Below are 22048 nucleotides of genomic sequence, written 5' to 3' on the forward strand. Positions count from 1 at the left end.
TCTAGTGAAGAAAAGACCCAGTGTTTTTGAACCTTTCTTCATAACTATAACCTCTAATTTCTGGTATAATTCCAGTGAATCTTACTGTGCCCTTTCCATGGCTTTAATATACTTCCCATAATGGGGTGCCCAGAACTGTTGTGGTGTAATAAATATCTTGCATAAATTCAGTGTCACTTACTTCCTTTGTATTCAGTGCTGGTTACAAATTCAGGTCTACTTTAGATACCTTCACTAGTTCAGAGGCGTAATTCACTCTTGTCATGGTCTGAATGTCTTCCTTTTGTTGGAGGTGACTCACACTGCCCCATTTCTACTTTTACAATAGCGTAAGCCAAGGGTATAACAATAGTGCCCACTTGTGAACTGTCTTTCAAACGTGTACTTCTTCAGTTTCTCTGAAGGCGGACTGAGCCAGCACCTGTTGAGGTGAGGCTTGATGCAGATCATTAATCTACTTTATTTCACAGTGAGTGAACATACGACGCAGCAGTTACGATTAGATTCACTTGGTTTAATCGGTACAGCTTGTCTTTGTGTAATAATACAAAATTAATGAAAATGCTGTGCTTCCCCAAATCAATGTGTCATTTTGCTCGAATTGAACAGACTAATTTCTAACTCCCCTCCATTTTATCCTTTTAGAAGACTTTCTGACCTCACTTTGCAGCTTTCTGTTTCAAACACCTACCTACCTGAGTGTGTCTCTGCGTTTTATCTATTGCTGTTCATGGCCAGAAACAGAATCAAAGACTTTCCACTACAATGGGTGTGAATTGTTTTTTGGATTGTAAGACTGGCTAATGAATTGCTTATTTCTAGTCTGAGGAAACACCACCAAAGTTAGCTTGTTAACATCTTTACTACCTATCATCTGAGACTTCTTTTTACTTTTAACTTGCATGAATACACTATGCTTTAAAATGCAACATTTAAAGAAACTCTTTTTCTCCAAACCCTTTCTGTAGAAAAATGATCTAAAGATCCTGAAACATAACTGTCCTGTATATAAAACACAAAATCCTTTTCACCTTCTTTATGGGCGATTCTATCTGCACTCTCACCTTTTAAAGATCTATGTATCTGCACACCTAGATCTCTATTTTCCTTCTCACCATTTCAGATGTACTTCCTTTCATTATTTTCTTTTCTCAAAATGTATTATTTCACATTTTTCTGCATTAAACTGCATCTGCCACCTACCTGTCCTCTCCCTTAACCTGTCTGTGCCCTGCAATCTCCTGAATTCTTCCTCACGGTTTGCTGTATCATCATCAAACTTTGATATCATTCCTGTACTGCTTTTGTCCGAATAGTTTATATGTGGAAAATAAAAGAGGTCTCAGCACGGATGCTCGGGGCAAGTCATTCTGAAAAACATCCATTTATCTCTGTTCTTTGCTTTCTGTCCCCCAGACATCTCTCTCTCCGTGTGGTTACATTCCCTTTTAACACCATGTGCCTTAACTTCTGTAAAGTCTCTTATCTAGAACATTATCGAACACTTCCTTATATGAGGGAAAAGCAGTTGTTTATAATGATTTTCAGTAAGTGTTGGATGAGATTCCAGATAAGAGACTTGTTGCAAAGGTTAAGGCACATGGTGTTAAAGGGAATGTAGCCACATGGATAGCGAGATGTCTGGGGGATATATACGTTTTCTGTGATTTCCTTTTTAAAACAAAATCGATAACTTTGGTCCAAAATTCATTTGATACAATTGAGTTACTGACTGGTGGCTTGAAACAAAGAAAGTAACAAAAATTATTTTGGAATGTGGGATTTAATGGGCTGAGATTACCATCAGGGTGGAATACAACTTTGCATTTCACAAATCCAATGTCCCCAGAGTCCCCCAGTAACTGTGATGCTGCTAATAAACCAACTTTGAGTTCTTTAGACCAATAGATACTTAATTCCCACCCCCCCCCCCCCCACCTCTAAAATACAAATGCCCAGGAAGGGAAAATGGAGAGTTGCAGTCATTGCCCAATATAAATATACCGATCATAGTTTTATTCACTTACCAGATGCTATTCACTCACCAGGAATTCTAAATAAGATGCTATTTTGGTAGATTGTTGATTATGGTACAGTTCATGATGTTTATACAAAGTGCAATTCTGTAATCTGAAAGCAAAAAAAAACATATGATTAAAATATTCAGGTAAATGCGAACAAATGCAAAGGCTGGAGATAGAGGGGAATTCGAGATTTTCAGTTCCCGTTCACTGAATCGAAACATCTACACGATGTATGTTGTTGAAATGATTCTGCGATATGTGTTGGAACCCAGTGCCCTGGAATCTGCCCCATTTACATTGCAGGGTAGAATTCTGACCACCCTCACCAACTCAGAAATAATTGCACATGTAGTTGTTTCCAAGGTACGATTGTGGCCTTCAAGTTCCCAGCAGAGGGGCAGCAAATGAAATTGTGCATTGCTGTCCATATGGGCAAACTGAGCTCAGCCCAGTCAAACCATCCAGTGCTGCCTCTGGTTTTTTTTCTTCTTCCCTTCTCTATCTCTTTCTCTCTTTCTTTCCCTTTCTCTCTCTCTTTCTCTCTTTCTTTCTCTTTATCTTTCTCTCTCTCTCTCTCTCTCTCTCTCTCTGAACCTTACCTGGCCAGGCGGGAGGATTGGCTGACGTTACATTGGTTTGCTAAGATTCGGAGCTCGGTTGTGTAGTGATCGATGTTACCTTTTGCAATACGTTTTGGGTATATTAATTAAGAGCATGTACAGGAGGTGCAGCCACCATCACTTGAAGTGGTGAGATGACTAGGATGTCCTCCTTCACTACAAGCCCCATCTTATTTTTACAAACATAAGCTGACACAATGTGAGGTTGTATCAACTGTTAATTGTATCCATATGATTTATATCAGTTAGTGTTAATTGCATTCATGGTGCATTTCTATTGGGGACTGTTGTATCCATTTATATGAGAGCTTACCTAGGGGGTACGCAGTAGGTAATGTTGTCCTCTGAATAATGGCTTGGAAGCAACTGAAGACCAGGCTCTAGTATTCTATCCTTCACCATCTGGCTATCCAATTTATTACATCAACGTTTATCTTTGACCTAACTTGAATTGTGGATATAAGGGAAGGCAAACAGTATTAAATGTATCTACATAAAGTACTCATTGCACCAGCACTTGCAGTTTGAATAGATTAATGACACTAGCCGATTGAAGATAATGTGTGCTCATAAAAGGGATGTCTTGACTGACATTGAGGATTTTGTTTGTCTGGCTTTGAAGCTAAGATGTCCGCTTTCACTTTGCCTTTGTTCTCCTTCCCTCATGCAGCAATCTCTCTGTTCTTTCGCATACTGTTCCCACTCACCAAGAACCTGCTGGCTTTGCCCTACAGTATTTGCTCCTTCGATCTTGCTCTGCCCCTTAACTTTGGTGTATCGTGTTTGAAGCTTTAAAGCTTGGGTTTGACAGCTCCAATTTCGAAGGCTGTGCCATATAAAGTAAATGAGACTTTCAGGAGGCATCAGCTGTGGCTCAGTGATTAGCGCTCTCGCCTTTGAGCCAGAAGGTTGTGGGTTCAAGTCCCAAGCACATAATCTAGGCTGACATCCAGTGCAGTACTGAGGGAGTGCTGCACTGTCCGAGGTGCCGTCCTTTGGATGAAATGTTAAATGAGGTCCCGTCTGCCCTCTCAGGTGGACATAAAAGATCTCATGTTACTATTCGAAGAAGAACAGGGGAGTTCTCCCTGGTGACCTGGCGAATATTTATCTCTCAACAAACGCCTAAAAACAGATTATCTGGTCACCATTTCATTGCAGTTTGTGGGACCTCGCTGTGTGCAAATTAGCTGCCTCGTTTTCTACATTACATCAGTAACTACGCTTGAAAAACACTTAATTGTCTGTAAATCGCTTTGGGAAGTCCTGAGGTTGTGAAAGGCGTGATGGAAATGCAAGTCTTTCTTTCTTCATTTACCTGAATAGGTAGTTTTTGGCAGTGGCAAATATAGCCACTACCGGCAGAGGTAGAGGCTGCCATAATTTATGGTGGTGAATGAGCTGAGTGATCAGCCTTTTCCGCCTGGCCCGCTTGCAGCTTCTCCCAGGCTGGCCTGTACAAACTGTATGCAGCTAATGGGGAAGGAGCAGTGACCAGAGATGGCGCAGAAGAAGTGTGAGATGTGCAGTTGCTCGCCAGGTATGCTGCAGTACATCCCAGCGGATAAAGGGGGCAGTGTTGCAGCATTGGATTGTATTGCAGAAAAGCTGCAGTATAAAGAGGGCATTTGTCTTGATATCTGGTCTTCTAAATAGATTGGTTGACTGACTAAATCACATCAACCTTAGTGAAAATACAACACTGCTATACTCAAGTCAGAATCATTCAAAACTGTTTTGACAGTTATATATATATTTTATATATGTGTGTAATTTTCAGGGCTGTGGAGAAAGGGCAGGGGAGTGGGACTGATTGGATAGCTCTTTCAAAGAGTGGGCACAGGCGCAATGGGCTGAATGGCCTCCTGTGCTGTATCATTTCATGATCCTATTATTCTATATATATATATATATATATATATAGAATAATAGTTTACCAGTTTGTTGGTCTTCTATTTTATATATATATATATATATAAAAAATATTGTATGTGTGTATATACGTTTATAATATTGCATGTGTGTATATATATATGTATATATAGTGTGTATTTTTATATACTCTGCATATACATATTTATTGTGTGTGTATATATAAATTGTGTGCATATACGTTATATACACTGTATATATGTATATATACCGTGTGTATACGTATATACATTGTATGTGTGTGTATCTATGTATATATATGTCGAGGGTGAAGGAGCAGAGAGACTTAGGGGTGTATGTGCACAAATCTTTGAAGGTGGCAGGACAGGTTGAGAAAGCAGTTTAAAAAAGCATACGGGATCCTGGGCTTTATCAATAGAGGCATAGAGTACAAAAGCAAGGAAGTTATGTTGAACTTTTATAAAACACTGGTTCGGCCACAACTGGGCAATTCTGGGCACCGCACTATAGGAAGGACGTGAAAGCCTTAGAGAAGGTGCAGAAAAGATTTACTAGAATGGTTCCAGGGTTGAGGGACTTCAATTACGTGGATAGACTGGAGAAGCTGGAGTTGTTCTTCTTAGAGCAGAGAAGGTTGAGAGGAGATTTGATAGAAGTGTTCAAAATCATGAGGGGTTTAGAAAAAGTAAATAAAGACAAATTGTTCCATTGGCGGAACGGTCGAGAACCAGAGGACACAGATTTAAGGTGATTGACAAAAGAACTAAAGGCAACATGAGGAAAAACTTTTACGCAGCGAGCGGTTATGATCTGGAATGCGCTGCCGGAAAGGGTGGTGGATGCAGATTCAATCGTGGTTTTCAAAAAGGAATTGGATAAATATTTAAAGGGAAAAAATTTGCAAGGCTACGGGGAAAGAGCGGGAGAATAGGACTAATTGGATTGCTCTTACAAAGAGCCGGCACAAGCCCGATGGGCCGAATGGCCTCTCTCTGCTGTAATGATTCTATTCTAAGTGTGTGCATACGTATATATATTGCATATACGTGTGTGTACGTATACATATATATATATATATATATATATATATGTGTGTATACATATAAGCAGTGTGTGTATGCAGGTTAGAGTTAACGTATAGGTCTACTATCTGTCTTACTAGTTTACCAGTTTGTTGGTCTTCTATTTGTGTTACTAGTTTACCAGTTTATAGGTCTGCTATCTGTGTTACTAGTTTGCAGGTCTGGTGTTCTTGTGATAGTTAGCTTTCTCCACTGGGATTACCACTTGTTTTTTAAGTGGCTCTTTGGATTAAACTGGTCACCAAGAACCAGTTCTTTAAACATAAAGTCTTTTTTTCCCCCACTTACAGCAACTTGCATTTATATAGTGCCGTGAATGTAGAAAAAACATCCCAGGGTGCTTTACAGAAGCGTAATCAGACAAAACTGGATGCCGAGCCAAAGGTTATGACAGATGACGAAAGCTTGGTCAAAGAGGTAGGTTTCAAGAAGGGTCTTAAAGGAGGAGAGAGAGGTAGAGAGGTGGAGAGGTTTACGTCTGAGTCCTATAATGTGGAGGCATTAGATATTAAAGTTATTATTGTCAGCAGTAAATTTCCAAAGGAAGTATTGGAACCCAAACCATGATACTTGGCAAAAGGTGGCATCTGCCTTCTCTACTTGGTGTTCTCTCGGGTTTTATTGTGCTTGACCAATAATCAAAAATGCATTGAATTTATTTAGCCAAATATATCCTTTCTTTTCCAACTCAGTTGCACTCTTGTGTGTTTTATTTTAGGGTTGGGTGAGCTTCGGGACGCTTGTGCACTGAGGCGACTTGCCTTGCTTTCTCGAGCGAGCGTATAAACCGTTAAGATGCCACCGCCGTCAGACATTGTGAAGGTGGCCATCGAATGGCCCGGGGCCTTCCCCAAGTTGATGGAGATTGATCAGGTAAGAGCCTGTGTCTGCTTAAAAAAAAAGAAAAGCTTGCATTTATATAGCGCCTTTCACGACCTCGGGATGTCCCAAAGCGATTTATAACCAATGAAGTACTTTTAAAGTCTAGTCGCTGTTGTAATGTAAGAAACGCTGCAGCCAATTTTGCGCACAGCAAGGTCCCACAAACAGCAATGAGATAAATGATCAGATAATCTGTTTTAGTGGTGTTGGTTGAGAGATAAATATTGGCCAGTACACCAGTCGTAACTTTAAATTGTACCCTTATTCCTTGTATTTAGAAGAAGTAACAAAGAGTAGAATATTGAAGTGTAACGACTGTTGGATAATGGGTGTGCGCTGGGCGCGGAATGGCCCATCATTTGGAGAGATTGGGCACAGAGGTTGGCTGCTCCTTCCCCTCTTGCACATAAACGCCTTTTTGCAACTGGTTGCAAGTTGCAATGTAAAAACTGTGCAGATGCTGCGGAATTCATCCTTCCATATGTTCGGGAAAATTCATAGAACTGCTTTTTGAAGTGGTTCTTCAATAGGGATATGCCTTGCCATTCAGTGCACAAGTCACGTCGTGGAAAATGCCACTGTATTTTACAATTACCATTTGGGCGAAAAAAACTCTTGAGATCCAGTTAGGTGCAGGCATATAGAGGGTATCAAAGCATGCTGAGGGTGTGACTTATAGACTAATTTAAAAGTAATGTTCCAGCTCTGAAGTGCTATGGTCCCACCTCCTCATGGTGTACAGAGGTATAACATTGTATATTAATGATGTTTATTGATGTTCCACACGGTAAGTTCATTCAAAAGTTGTTGTACAAAGCAGTGTGGTGAACTGTGATGGGTGCCAGGGATGCCACCAGCTCGTCCCGATTTCTGCTGTGCCTATTTTGCGGAAGTGTCGGGCAGGGGTGGGCACTTTCCCACCGACAGATCCGTAGGGAATTTCATAGGGTGAGCTGCCCTGATTTGCCTCCTGAAATTGGACGGGTATCTGGGGCATAGATTGCCTCCTTCAGCCCTTGGCAGGGCAGTGGAGTGGAGAACAGGGAGCTCTAGGAAAGGAGAGGGGAAAAGAAACAAGACCAGGTCTAGTTGATCACTGCCTTGTTGGGAATATTGGGAATTTTTAATATGCTTTTTGTTCTTGGGATGCGGATGACACTGGCGGGGGCAGTATTTTATTGCTTCTCCTGAGTTGCCCTGAGGGCGTTAAGAGTGAGCCATTTAGTGTAGAACTGGAGTCACATGTCGGCTGGAGCGGTAGAAGTGACAGGCTCCCTTCCCTGAAGGACACGAGTGAGCCAGTTGGATTTAATCCGGAAGCTGTCGTGGTTTATTTATCTGGTGTCGGCCACAAATTACCAGATTTATCAAATTCAATTTCATAATTTGCCGCGGTGGGATTTGAACTCATGACCTTTGGGTTGTTAGTCCAGTACCATGACCACTAAGCCACTATACCCCGTGTAATTCAGTAATTTGATCATTTTTGTCTGCTGCAGATTTGCAACTTGAAGCTCAGGCCGGCGTAAGAAGCACAGAATATTGAGCCTTCTCATTGGTGCCAACTTGAATTGGCTGAGATAAAGCTTCATTCATTATGAACATATGAAATTTAACAGGCAGGAAAAGACCAGCTGGTCCATCAAACCTGTCCCACACTCATGATGCATCATGACTAGACACTTCCTATCGCACCACCCCCCGTCACCATGTAAGCTCCTGGGAGAGGCAAAAAAAAACCCAGAGCCAATAACGGAAAAAATACTCTGGAAAATTCCTCTCTGACCTCCTCAGGCGATCGAAACCAGTCCAGGAGGTCACATGATTGAACTATCATGCGACCAGTTGGTCTGGCTGTGGTACACTGGCCTGATGTTATCCTTAAGGACTCTTTCTGTAGAAGTCTTTTTGGTGAATCAGAAGCAGTAGAATATGCATTCAGCTTTCAGTTTATTAGCTTGGTAGCCTAGTTACATACTGAGTGAAGGTACGATTTGTACCAGCTAGTGTTGGTTTGGCAGGTGGGCGATGGGTTACAACACGAAATACACATTACCAACTTTACTTTTTATCAAACAAAAACTTATGCAACATGTTGGGGGGGGGGGGAAAAAAAACTGGTATCAACATTACCACGAGATGTTTTATTTTCAAAAGTTACTTTCTCCCTTTGTTCTGTCCTGAATTCCTCTCCTCTCCCACAGGAAGGAGGTACATGGGGGAGCCCTGGAGATATGTCCAGAAGCTCCTCTTGGAATCTCACCACCACAGTATAGAAAACATTGGAAACTATTTAAAACTTTGTGTTCCATCATTCCTGAAACTTGGAGAGTATAATCTGTTAGGATAATCTGCTAGCCAAAGATAATTTGCTGGGCATACGATGCGATTTAGATCTGATTTACATAAGCAAATTAGGCGGTGGCCTGTAAATCAAGTCTGGTAAAAGCCACTTACATTGATGAAGTCCTTTGCCATGGCTTACATTGTGTGTCATATTGATTTACAATGTTAAAATAACAGAATAAAAGATTCTGACGATACAGATTTGGTGCCAACATTCGTGCCATGCAAGGAACGAATGTTCACGTTGGCTTGGATTCAGCCCATCTGAGGGTTGAACGGGCCAAATCTGAAACATAACAACAAGGACAAATAGAGGGAGTTGGCCAGGGGCCCATGATCCAGAGTGCCAAGGAATCTGCCACATATCCGTGGTTGGCTGCTACCCTAGACTTATGACTCTTTCAAAAGAACGGGGCAAACAAGCTAATGCTGACATCTCAAACTGGATCAGTGCCTGTGTTTGATGGTAGTCTCTGTCCTCCCCATCCCCCAGCCTGACTGACTGAAATGGTGTGAGTGTGAGTGTGTGTGTTTGTGTTTGTGCCGTATGCCCAGACACTACTGTTTAAGATGATTAAACAACCACGAGAGTCATTGGCGTTGGAGGGGAGGGGGGTGCGGATTGGGAAAAAAGAACTGCCAGAGAGTTTAGTATTCTCGGGAAGCTCCGTGTACCGTGACGCTTCAGAAATGTCCATTTTTAAATAAAAAATACACGAATTTGTTTTTCATTATTATTGCAGAAAAAGCCCTTGGCCTCAATCATACGGGAAGTCTGCGATGGGTAAGTGTCTCTGTGACATGAACTTCAATGTTTGTAGATCAGAGTCCATTCTTTGCTCATAGAAGATAGCTTGGCTGTGATGAGGGAGATGGCCTGTTGTAACTTGAGAGGTCAGCCCGCAGCATTAAAGCAGAGATGTGGCCGCCCAGCCCACCCATTGATCTTCTTCTTTTAGTTTGCCACAGAGGAGGAAGCCCAGGCTTCACACTTGTGATTCCCTCGCATGATTATCTTGGCTGTGACTAGGAGAGGGGGGAGGCCGCAGGGAGTGACTGGAGGGGAAGGGGGGGAGGCCGCAGGGAGTGACTGGAGGGGAAGGGGGGGAGGCCGCAGGGAGTGACTGGAGGGGAAGGGGGGAGGCCGCAGGGAGTGACTGGAGGGGAAGGGGGGAGGCCGCAGGGAGCGACCGGAGGGGAAGGGGGGAGGCCGCAGGGAGCGACCGGAGGGGAAGTGGGGGAGGCCGCAGGGAGCGACCGGAGGGGAAGTGGGGGAGGCCGCAGGGAGTGACCGGAGGGGAAGGGGGGAGGCCGCAGGGAGTGACTGGAGGGGAAGGGGGGAGGCCGCAGGGAGTGACTGGAGGGGAAGGGGGGAGGCCGCAGGGAGTGACTGGAGGGGAAGGGGGGAGGCCGCAGGGAGTGACTGGAGGGGAAGTGGGGGAGGCCGCAGGGAGCGACCGGAGGGGAAGTGGGGGAGGCCGCAGGGAGCGACCGGAGGGGAAGTGGGGGAGGCCGCAGGGAGTGACCGGAGGGGAAGTGGGGGAGGCCGCAGGGAGTGACCGGAGGGGAAGGGGGGAGGCCGCAGGGAGTGACTGGAGGGGAAGGGGGGAGGCCGCAGGGAGTGACTGGAGGGGAAGGGGGGAGGCCGCAGGGAGTGACTGGAGGGGAAGGGGGGGAGGCCGCAGGGAGTGACTGGAGGGGAAGTGGGGGAGGCCGCAGGGAGTGACTGGAGGGGAAGGGGGGGAGGCCGCAGGGAGTGACTGGAGGGGAAGTGGGGGAGGCCGCAGGGAGTGACTGGAGGGGAAGGGGGGGGGGGGGGGGAGGCCGCAGGGAGTGACTGGAGGGGAAGTGGGGGAGGCCGCAGGGAGTGACTGGAGGGGAAGGGGGGGGGGGGGGGGGAGGCCGCAGGGAGCGACTGGAGGGGAAGTGGGGGAGGCCGCAGGGAGTGACTGGAGGGGAAGGGGGGGGGGGGGGGGAGGCCGCAGGGAGTGACTGGAGGGGAAGGGGGGGAGGCCGCAGGGAGCGACTGGAGGGGAAGGGGGGGGGGGGGAGGCCGCAGGGAGTGACTGGAGGGGAAGTGGGGGAGGCCGCAGGGAGTGACTGGAGGGGAAGGGGGGGAGGCCGCAGGGAGTGACTGGAGGGGAAGGGGGGGAGGCCGCAGGGAGCGACCGGAGGGGAAGGGGGGGAGGCCGCAGGGAGCGACTGGAGGGGAAGTGGGGGAGGCCGCAGGGAGCGACTGGAGGGGAAGTGGGGGAGGCCGCAGGGTGTGACTGGAGGGGAAGGGGGGGGGGGGGGGGAGGCCGCAGGGAGTGACTGGAGGGGAAGTGGGGGAGGCCGCAGGGAGTGACTGGAGGGGAAGGGGGGGAGGCCGCAGGGAGTGACTGGAGGGGAAGGGGGGGAGGCCGCAGGGAGCGACCGGAGGGGAAGGGGGGGAGGCCGCAGGGAGCGACTGGAGGGGAAGTGGGGGAGGCCGCAGGGAGTGACTGGAGGGGAAGGGGGGGGGGGGGGGAGGCCGCAGGGAGTGACCGGAGGGGAAGTGGGGGAGGCCGCAGGGAGTGACTGGAGGGGAAGGGGGGGGGGGGGGGGGGAGGCCGCAGGGAGTGACTGGAGGGGAAGGGGGGGAGGCCGCAGGGAGCGACTGGAGGGGAAGTGGGGGAGGCCGCAGGGAGCGACTGGAGGGGAAGGGGGGGGGGGGGGAGGCCGCAGGGAGTGACTGGAGGGGAAGTGGGGGAGGCCGCAGGGAGTGACTGGAGGGGAAGGGGGGGAGGCCGCAGGGAGTGACTGGAGGGGAAGGGGGGGAGGCCGCAGGGAGTGACCGGAGGGGAAGTGGGGGAGGCCGCAGGGAGTGACCGGAGGGGAGGGGGGGAGGCCGCAGGGAGCGACTGGAGGGGAAGGGGGGGGGGGGGGGAGGCCGCAGGGAGTGACTGGAGGGGAAGGGGGGGAGGCCGCAGGGAGTGACTGGAGGGGAAGTGGGGGAGGCCGCAGGGAGTGACTGGAGGGGAAGGGGGGGAGGCCGCAGGGAGTGACTGGAGGGGAAGTGGGGGAGGCCGCAGGGAGTGACTGGAGGGGAAGGGGGGGGGGGGGGGGGGAGGCCGCAGGGAGTGACTGGAGGGGAAGGGGGGGAGGCCGCAGGGAGCGACTGGAGGGGAAGTGGGGGAGGCCGCAGGGAGTGACTGGAGGGGAAGGGGGGGGGGGGGGGGAGGCCGCAGGGAGTGACTGGAGGGGAAGGGGGGGAGGCCGCAGGGAGCGACTGGAGGGGAAGGGGGGGGGGGGGGAGGCCGCAGGGAGTGACTGGAGGGGAAGGGGGGGAGGCCGCAGGGAGCGACTGGAGGGGAAGTGGGGGAGGCCGCAGGGTGTGACTGGAGGGGAAGGGGGGGGGGGGGGGAGGCCGCAGGGAGTGACTGGAGGGGAAGTGGGGGAGGCCGCAGGGAGTGACTGGAGGGGAAGGGGGGGAGGCCGCAGGGAGTGACTGGAGGGGAAGGGGGGGAGGCCGCAGGGAGCGACCGGAGGGGAAGGGGGGAGGCCGCAGGGAGTGACTGGAGGGGAAGTGGGGGAGGCCGCAGGGAGTGACTGGAGTGGGGTGGCCGCAGGGAGTGACGGTGGGGGGGGCAGGCCGCGGGGAGTGACTTCGGGGAGGGGGGGAGGCCGCGGGGAGTGACTTTGGGGAGGGGGGAGGCCGCTGGGAGTGACAAGGAGAGGGGGGAGGCCGTGGCGAGTGACTGGGGGGAGAGGCCATGGGGAGTGACTGGGTGCCTATCACAGTGAGGGAGGAAGCATGAGACCCAAGCTTCTCTTGTGAGGCCTGGGAACAGATTGCTGGCATTGTTTTGGAGAAATACGTGTGCCTTGTGGCCAGGGGCGGAGGGGGGGGGCGGTGGGGAATATATATACTATTAAATGGAGGTCAATGAGAAGCCAAGGATGCTGGGTTCTAATGGAGATGTTTTTTTTTTATGAAAGCACATTGACAATGAAGGAAAGTGGATCAGAGAAATTGGGATGAGCTCGTTATTGATACGAGAACTCTACTTGATTGTAGTTTCTGGACAGAGGGGAGATATACTTACAACCGGGGAAATTTCTTTAAGTTAATGTATCAAAACTTTAGCAATGAACTTCTACTTTTGTCAATAGCAGGTTCAGTTTTGGAAGTAATGTACGGCCAACACATCTTTAAAGGCCATTTAAAGCCAACTTATTGCCAAATCTCACTGTGATGCCGTTCTTTAATTTTCCAAAGCTGCAGTTTATAGGCGATTATGCAATAGTCACATGATGAGTTTTTTTTATCCTGTGATTGGTCACTTGGCCCCAGATGTTGTATAATTAGATTGAAGCTTAAGTCGGCCCAGTGAGATGAGGTGAAAGAGAGGACTTGCATTTATACAGCGCCTTCCACAACCTCAGGACATCCCAACGCACTTTACAGCCAATGAAGTATTTTTGAAGTGTAATCACTGTTGCAATGTAGGAGATGCAGCAGCCAATTTGCGCACAGCAAGGTCCCACAAACAGTAATGAAATAATTACCAGATAATCTGTTTTTTATTGATGTTGGTTGAGGGGTAAATATTGGCCAGGACACCGGGGAGAACTCCCCAGCTCTTCCATGAACTAGTGTCACGGGATCTTTCACATCCACCTGAGAGGGCAGACGGGGCCCCGGTTTAATGTCTCATCCGAAAGTCGGCACCTCCAACTGTGCAGCACTCCCTCAGTACTGAACTGGAGTGTCAGCCTAGATTATGTGCTCGGGGTCACTGGAAATCTGAAGAACAGACTGTTGTCACTGTACAGCAAGATTCTCAGTACTGATAAAGGGAGCAGTCAACATTCTTTGGACTGATTACGTGTTAAAAGTTCATTTTCTGTTGGCTCGGTTGGTCAGTGTGGTGCGGAGCCGAGCGGACTCGGGCGGTCTGGATCCTATCTCCATCCTGTGCTGAGGCAGCTGATCGTCGCCAGGGGCAGTGGTCAAGGTGCTTCAGCCAGCCTTCGTGTTCCTGCTCTGGGGTTGGGGTGGGCGGGGTGGTGGTGAAAAGTCAGCTGCAGTTCCTGCTCCGGATCTGAGCCGGTGTATGAATGTCAGGCGAGGACACGATCTGGCTCCTATGCGATGCCCTCTGCAGTTCAATAGCCTGCCGAGGCTCACCGTCTGGGCTGACACGTGAAGAATGGCCATTTGGGCAAGGTGCCAGAGGCTTACCAGCGCACCGTAGAATTGGATGGTGAATGCTCGTGTCTCCTGTGTGGTGGGGGGGGGGGGGGTTGCGGGAGGAGGAGCGGGATAATTAAGGAGGGGGGGGAAAGGCCAAGTTTTATGTGGGTGATGTTTTGAATAAGTAACAGCTGTATGACTGACACTCATTCGTATTACTGCTGTAAGGCTGCAAATTTGTAACCTGTAATGTAAAAGGAAATTAATCTTTTCTCTCCTTATTAAATCAAGCTGGTCTCTACCAATCCCTGAAAACTATGCCCTGCAGTATGCGGATAGCACAAACTTTTACATCACAGAGAAGGTAATTCTGCTGTGGGCGTGTGTGCTGTGCGTGCCAGTGTAAAATGCTTGTGTGCTGTGCGTGCGTGTATTTTTGTTCTGCCATGTCAAAATGTCTGCATTCCTTAGTGCTAAATGATTCTTAATAACCATTACAATTGAAAGAAGAGATTTGAGATGCTAATAGGAGGGTTGCAGGGCTTTTAAAAATATATATAGTGCCATTCAGTGCAAAAGCACAATATGCGGGAAGAGTGCAGGGTCCGTGAGGCACGTGATTGCGGGGGGGGGGGGTGGAGGAGAGAGAAGCAGAGAGTGAGTGAGTGAGTGTGCAAGTGCAAGGGCACAGTACAGATTTTGAGCTTGTGGTTTGCAGATCTGAGTTTTGCTATTGGCACAAATCAAGCCATCCAGCATCGGGCGGGAGGAGGTTATAGGAGTGCGGTGACGAGGAATTGGGGGGTTCTGGGTGAGATTTGCCACCCATTTAGGATCATTGGAACAGTAGTAGGCCATTCAGTCCCTCAAGCCTGTTCTGCCATTCAGTGAGATCATGGCTGATCTGAATCCTAACCCCATTTGCCCGCCTTGATTCCATTTCCCTTGGCTCGCAAAAATCTATCGATCTCAGGTTTAAAATTATTAATTGAGCTAGTATCTACTGCTTTTAGTGGGAGAGAGCTTCACACTTCTACCACCCTTTGCATTATAAAGTGTTTCCTAACTTCTCCCCCGAATGGCCTGGCTCTGATTTTAAGGTTATGTCCCCTTGTCCTAGACTCCCCCACCAGCGGAAAAAGTTTCTCTCTATCTATCCCATCAGTTTCTTTCAAAATCCTAAAAACCTCAATCAAATCACCCCGTAACCCTCTATATTCCAGGGAATACAAGCCTTGTTTATGTAATCTCACCTCATAATCTAACCCTTAGAGCCCTGGTAACATTCTGGTGAATCTACACTGCACCCAGTCCAAGGCCAATATATCCTTTCTAAGGTGCGGTGCCCAGAACTGTACACAGTACTCCAGATGTGGTGTAACCAGGGCTTTGTATAGCTGTAGCAAAACTTCCTCCCCTTTATATTCTAGCCCTCCAGATATAAAGGCTAACATTCCATTAGCCTTTTTGATTATTTTTTATACTTGACCATTACATTTTAGTGATCTGTGTACGAGGACCCCGAAATCTCTTTGGACCTCCACTGATCTGAGCTTTTCACCATTTAAAAAATACTCTGATCGATCCATTTATTTGTCCAAAATGGACGACCTCATACTTACATGCGTTGAAATCCATCTGCCACAGTTTTGCCCACTCACTTAACCTATCAGTGCCTCTTTGTAATTTTGTGCCCCTGTCTACACTATTTACTATGGCACCAATCTTTGTGTCATCAACAAACTTGAATATATGGCTCTTTATTGTGTTATCTAAGTTATTAATATAGTGAATAGTTGAGACCCCAGCACAGATCCTTGTGGGACACCACTAGTCACTTCCTTCCAACTCGAGTACATATCCATTATCCTTACTCTCTGCCCCCTAGCGCCTAACCAATCTCCTAACCAGGTCAATAATTTGCATTCAATTTCATGAGCTTTAATTTCAGCTGACAGTCTCTAACTATGAATGGTTGGTAAATCTAGCCCAGAGCTCTCTAACAGCAGCTCTGGCAGAGATCTGGGAACAAGTGACTCAGCTGCCTTTTTCATGGAGCGGTGAAGGGCTGAGAGAGCGGGAAAATTAAAATGTACTGTTAAATATCGGCTGACACTGTAATTGTCACACATTGTACAGTGTGTCTGTCTCTCAGCGCACTCTGTTCTTTAGTTGCCTTGTCGACAGATCCATTCGTTGCACATTTACACCACTCGTTCTTTCCCTGAATCGGCCGTTTATTTATTCTGCAAGTCATTGAAATGACTGGACTGGATCTATTTTGCCTGATTCCTCCCTTCACATCCAGCAGTTTCTTTGTCTGCCTCTGATTTAGACAAAACTTTTTTTAATGTTATCCGAAGCCCCAACGCCCTGTGGGTTCAGTTAACAGTGGAGCTCCTGAAATCTCAGTTTGGAAAGTGTACAGGGTCACGGCTTGGTCCCGCCTGAGTTGGTCGATTTTAACCAGGCACCAGTGGGGGCACTGCGGCCGTGCGCGGCCGTGGGGGCACCGCGGCCGTGCGCGGCCGTGGGGGCACTGCGGCGGTGGGGGCACTGCGGCCGTGCGCGGCGGTGGGGGCACTGCGGCCGTGCGCGGCCGTGGGGGCACTGCGGCGGTGGGGGCACTGCGGCCGTGCGCGGCGGTGGGGGCACTGCGGCCGTGCGCGGCGGTGGGGGCACTGCGGCCGTGCGCGGCGGTGGGGGCTCTGCGGCCATTCGCGGCGGTGGGGGCTCTGCGGCCGTGCGCGGCGGTGGGGGCTCTGCGGCGGTGGGGGCACTGCAGCTCACAGCAAGCTCGCCCTCAAAATTGACAACTCTGTTTAGCGCAGAGAAGATTTCCATTGGGACTGTCAGCCGCTCTCTCAGCGATGTTTGGGGACCATGGTTGTGGTGGGGCTGGTTTCTCTCCCTCCAGTCCCTCGCTGGATCCACTCGCTCGGGCCTCTTCCTCACTCCCTCACTATCAGCAGCGTCATCCTCACCCCACCCATTGACAGCCCCCATTTCGAGCAGCAATCCGGATACTGGGACTTTTCTTACCAGCGTCAAAGCTCGTGCGCCTCCTGGCAATTTGCACCAGAGAACCCGTGCGCTGAAAGAAGTTCACTGCGCCCCAGCATGTGGCTTCTGGTCCTCTAGCTGTGCCCTGTGCCCCCCTCCTTCCCCTTCAGCTGCCTCAGCCCCACTCTCTGCAACTCCCTCCCCATGCCCTCTATTTTACACCCCCACCCCCCCCCCCCCCCCTCCCTGTACCCTTAAATGCCTCTTGTTAAAACTTTGTTTCCAGTCCTTGGTGTCAGTTCCTCTTTTGTGAAACACACTGCGATGTTTTACTGCATTAAAGGCCTGTTTGTAAATGCAAATCGTTGACTCACCAATGAACTGGCGAGTTAAATTTATCCGTTGAGCTCACCTGCGACTTAATGTGATCGCTCTTGGGATTAAAAGTTATATCTCACAGTCATTCCGTTAAAAATCCTCTGTGTAATTTTAAGGTGACAACCTCTGGGTGCAGTTTTTACTCTGAATGTATACCTAGCTTACGGCTACCCTCCGGTGGTGAAAAGATGAACTTCAAGAAATGTTGCGCTGAAGATTTAATTTGCATTAAATGATGAACAAAATAACGAAGAGGGCCAGAAAAATAATTATTCATCTGAAAAAAATGTATTGTAAAATAGAGGAACAAATTTGATTACAAGTTCAGAATTTAAACTGAGACACACAGGCTGTTTGGCGTCCTAATCAGGTGCTTCCATCTTTACTTCATTTACATAAGAACATAAAGAAATAGGAGCAGGAGTAGGCCATATGGCCCCTCGAGCCTGCTCCGCCGTTCAATATGATCATGGCTGATCTTCTACCTCAAATCCATTTTCCCGCCCGATCCCCATATCCCTTGATTCCCTTAGTGTCCATTTGCATGACTTCCAGTAATACTGAGGAGTTACTTATGACTGTCACACAAAACTAAATACTGCAGAAAGCCTAGAGGAGTATAGAAAGTACAGGGATGATGTAAAAAAGGAAATAAGGAAAGCAAAGACAGGGCATGAAAAAAATATTAGCTTGTAAGACTAAAGAAAACTCCAAGATGTTTTATCAGTACATTAAGAAGAGGATGGCTAAGGAAAAGGTGGGACCTATCAGGGATGATCAGGGTAACTTGTGTGTAGAAGCAGAGGATGTGGGTAGGGTTTTAAATGAATATTTTGTCTCCGTATTCACAAAGGAAAGGGATGATCCGGACATAGTAGTTAAAGAGGAGAGGTGTGAAATATTGGATAAGGTAAACATAACGAGAGAGGAAGTACTAGAGGGATTGGAATCCTTGAAAGTTGATAAGTCACCAGGGCCGGATGGATTGTTTCCTAGGCTATTGAAGGAAGCCAGGGTGGAAATAGCGGATGCTCTGAGGATCATTTTCCAATCCTCACTAGATACAGGGGAGGTACCGGAGGACTAGAAGACTGCAAACATAGTACCATTGTTTAAAAAGGGTACGAGGGAAAGGCCAAACAATTATAGGCCGGTCAGTCTTACCTCGGTGGTGGGCAAACTATTAGAATCAATACTGAGAGATGGGATGAACTGTCACTTGGAAAGGCATGGTTTAATCAGGGATGGTCAGCATGGATTTGTTTAGGGAAGGTCATACCTTACAAATCTGATTGAATTCTTTGAGGAAGTGACAAGGAGGATTGATGAGGGTAGTGCAGTGGATGTTGTCTACATGGATTTTAGTAAGGCATTTGACAAGGTCCCACATGACAGACTGGTCAGAAAGGTAAAAGCGGAAATGTGGTGAATTGGATCCAAAATTGGCTCAGTGACAGGAAACAATGGGTAAAAGTCGATGGATGTCTTTGCGAATGGAAATCCGTTTCCAGTGGTGTGCCACAGGGCTCAGTGTTGGGTCCCTTGCTGTTTGTGGTATATATTAATGATTTGAATGTAGGGGGCATAATTGGCAAATTTGCAGACGACACAAAAATTGGCCGTATAGTTGATAGTGAAGAAGATAGCTGTAGACTCCAAGAAGATATCAATGGGTTGGTGGAGTGGGCGGAAAAGTGGCAAATGGAGTTCAACCCGGAGAAGTGTGAGGTAATGCACTTAGGGAGGGCAAACAGTAAAAGGGAATATGCAGTAAACGGGAATATATTTAGAGGGGTAGAGGAAGTGAGAGACCTTGGAGTGCATGAGCACAAGTCCCTGAAGGTGGCAGTACAGGTAGATAAGGTTGTGAAGAAGGCATACGGAATGCTCTCCGTTATTAGCCGAGGTATAGAATACAAAAGCAAGGATGTAATGATGGAACTGTATAAAACGCTGGTAAGGCCACAGCTGGAGTATTGTGCGCAGTTCTGGTCACCACATTACAGGAATGACGTAATTGCTCTGGAGAGAGTGCAGAGAACATTTACAAGAATGTTGCCAGGGCTTGAAAATTGCGAGGAGAGATTGGATAGGCTGGGGTTGTTTTCCTTGGAGCAGAGGAGGCTGAGGGGAGACTTGATTGAGGTGTACAAAATTATGAGGGGCCTAAATAGAGTAGACAGGAAGTACCTGTTTCCCCTAGCGGAGAGTTCAAGAACTAGAGGACATAGATTTAAGCTGATTGGCGGAAGGATTGGAGGGGACATGAGGAAAAACTTTTTTACCCAGAGGATGGTGGGTGTGTGGAATTCGCTGCCCGAATTGGTGGTAGAGGCAGGGACCCTCAACTCTTTTAAAAAGTACCTGGACCTGCACCTAAAGTGCTGTAAGCTGCAGGGCTACGGACCGGGTGCTGGAAGGTGGGATTAGAATGGGCACCTGGTTGTTCTTTGAGCCGCCGCGGACACGATGGGCTGAATGGCCCCCTTCTGTGCTGTATCTTTTCTATGGTTTCTAATTACATAGAATTTACAGCACAGAAACAGGCCATTAGGCCCAACTGGTCTATGCTGGTGTTTATGCTCCACACGAGCCTCCTTCATCTAACTCATCAACATATCCTTCTATTCCTTTCTCCCTCGTGTTTATCTAGCTTCCCCTTTAATGCATCTATGCTGGTCGCCTCAACTACTCCTTGTGGTAGCAAGTTCCACATTCCAACCACTCTCTGGGTAAAGTAGTTTCTCCTGAATTCCCTATTGGATTTATTAGTGACTATCTTATATTTATGGCCCCTTGTTTACAAAAGTTTCTTCAAATCAATAATTATTTTTCTGGCCCCATTCATTAAATATATTGTTCATCATTTAATGCAAATTTACATCTCACTTCTTCACCAGTAACAATAACTTTAATTTGTAGAGTGCCTTTAACAGAAAGACAGAAGCCGAGCCAAGAGGAGAGGTTAGGAGGGCGTGACCTGAAGCTTGGGCGAAGAGATGGTTATTTGAGGAGGTTTTTAAAGGAGAAGAGAATGGCGGAGAGGTTTAAGGAAGGAATTCCGGCAGAGTCGGAGCCTGGCGGTTGAAGACTCCGCCATCCATGTTGGAGCGAAGGGAGGTTGGGATGCCCAAAAGGCCAGAGACAGGGGAACAGAGAGCTTTGGTGTGGGGGGGGTAAAGGGCCAGAGGAGGTTGCAGAGATAGGACGGGGAGAGGCCATGGAGAGAGGGCAAGGATTTTAAATTGAAGGTATTCGGGGGGGGGGGGGGGGCCCCTTTGGGTCAGCAAGGGCAGGGGTGGTGGGCGAGTGGGACGGGATATGTGCAGCAGAGTTTATGGCGGGATAAGATCGGGAGGCCGTTGAGGAAACCTCGATGAGTGTGGAGGTGACGAAGGGGTCTGGGCTGAGGGGGGCAGGCAGGAGGTGGTGGTCTTTGCGAAGGCAAGGGCACGGGGTCTGAAACTCAGCCCAGGGTCGAGCCGGCTGCCTTGGTTCATTCAGCCTGAGGCAGTGGCCTCGGAGGGGAGGGTGGAATCATTGTCGGGGCCAAAGACAGCTGCTTCGACCTTCCCACTGTGGAATCAGAAGAACTGTAAACACCAATATGACTGTACGGTATAATTAATTTTAATATTGAGCGTATGAAGGGAGTTTTCATTAGTTTGTTTTTCATTATTTATGGTGCAGCTGAAAATCTTGCTTTATTGAAGGGACTGTTCCAACCTCTCATTATATAAAGGCTGAAGTTGCCACCTGGTGGTGTGAACAGTACATTACACAAATTTTGATCCTTTTATGTGCCTGGCCCAGAATTTTCTGGAGTGGGGCATCTCATGGGGTGCCCCATTAGTTGGATTTTTTTTTCCCTCACCCTTCGGCTCGAAATTTTTTTTGTGCTGCAAATTGCTGGGAGTGCGAGCTGATCACGGCGAGGGGAACGGGGCGTCTGGGACCTTGGTGAACGACGGGACCAACAGCCTGTCTCCTTAACCAGTGGGATTTAAGGATAGAGAAAGTGACTGAGCGAACGACGGAGAAGGAAATAGTGTGAATTGGAGTCAAATTAGATACAGGAAGAGAAATAGAGAGGGGGGGGTGAAGAAAGATTGGATTAAGAGAGATTCAAAAAAAAGAGACAGAAAGGAAAAGTAAGAAAACATTTTAAAATTTAAAACACCTCTAGGAACAATTTACTACCTGCAGGAGTGAGACTCCAGAGTTTCAGTAGTTCCCTTTCTGGGCCGGAGAGGTTGAGTGGCATTGCAGGAACATAAATCACTCCATTAACAGGGTCCTTTTGCCCTGTGAAATACCAGCCCGGGGGCAAATCGAACAATTTCTTGAAACTCACGGGGAGGTTGAGGGCGAGCTCCCGTTCTCGCGAGGCTAATGACGGAACGACGCAAATCGTCCAGTAATTCGTGACTGTTCGCAACTCACGGTGTATCTCTTCCTCGCCACAATTTTTTTTTATTCGTTCATGGGATGTGGGCGTCGCTGGCGAGGCCGGCATTTATTGCCCATCCCTAATTGCTCTTGAGAAGGTGGTGGTGAGCCGCCTTCTTGAACCGCTGCAGTCCGTGTGGTGAAGGTTCTCCCACAGTGCTGTTAGGAAGGGAGTTCCAGGATTTTGACCCAGTGACGATGAAGGAACGGCGA

At 48.2% G+C, this 22048-nt stretch overlaps 1 protein-coding gene across 4 annotated transcripts in view; it reads left to right on the forward strand.

The window, feature by feature from the left end:
- elmo1 (engulfment and cell motility 1 (ced-12 homolog, C. elegans)) overlaps nucleotides 1-22048 on the forward strand; it is a 282334-nt gene that overhangs the window by 42846 nt on the left and 217440 nt on the right. For all 4 annotated transcript variants that reach the window (XM_068001271.1, XM_068001264.1, XM_068001286.1 and 1 more), the window contains 3 exons: nucleotides 6338-6492; nucleotides 9591-9631; nucleotides 14297-14369. In XM_068001271.1, coding sequence (XP_067857372.1) covers nucleotides 6415-6492; nucleotides 9591-9631; nucleotides 14297-14369 — 192 coding nt within the window. In that variant the 5' untranslated portion in view covers nucleotides 6338-6414. The remainder of the gene's footprint in view (nucleotides 1-6337; nucleotides 6493-9590; nucleotides 9632-14296; nucleotides 14370-22048) is intronic.

This window comes from Heptranchias perlo, chromosome 2 (assembly GCF_035084215.1).
Source record: "Heptranchias perlo isolate sHepPer1 chromosome 2, sHepPer1.hap1, whole genome shotgun sequence".
Taxonomy (NCBI): domain Eukaryota; kingdom Metazoa; phylum Chordata; class Chondrichthyes; order Hexanchiformes; family Hexanchidae; genus Heptranchias; species Heptranchias perlo.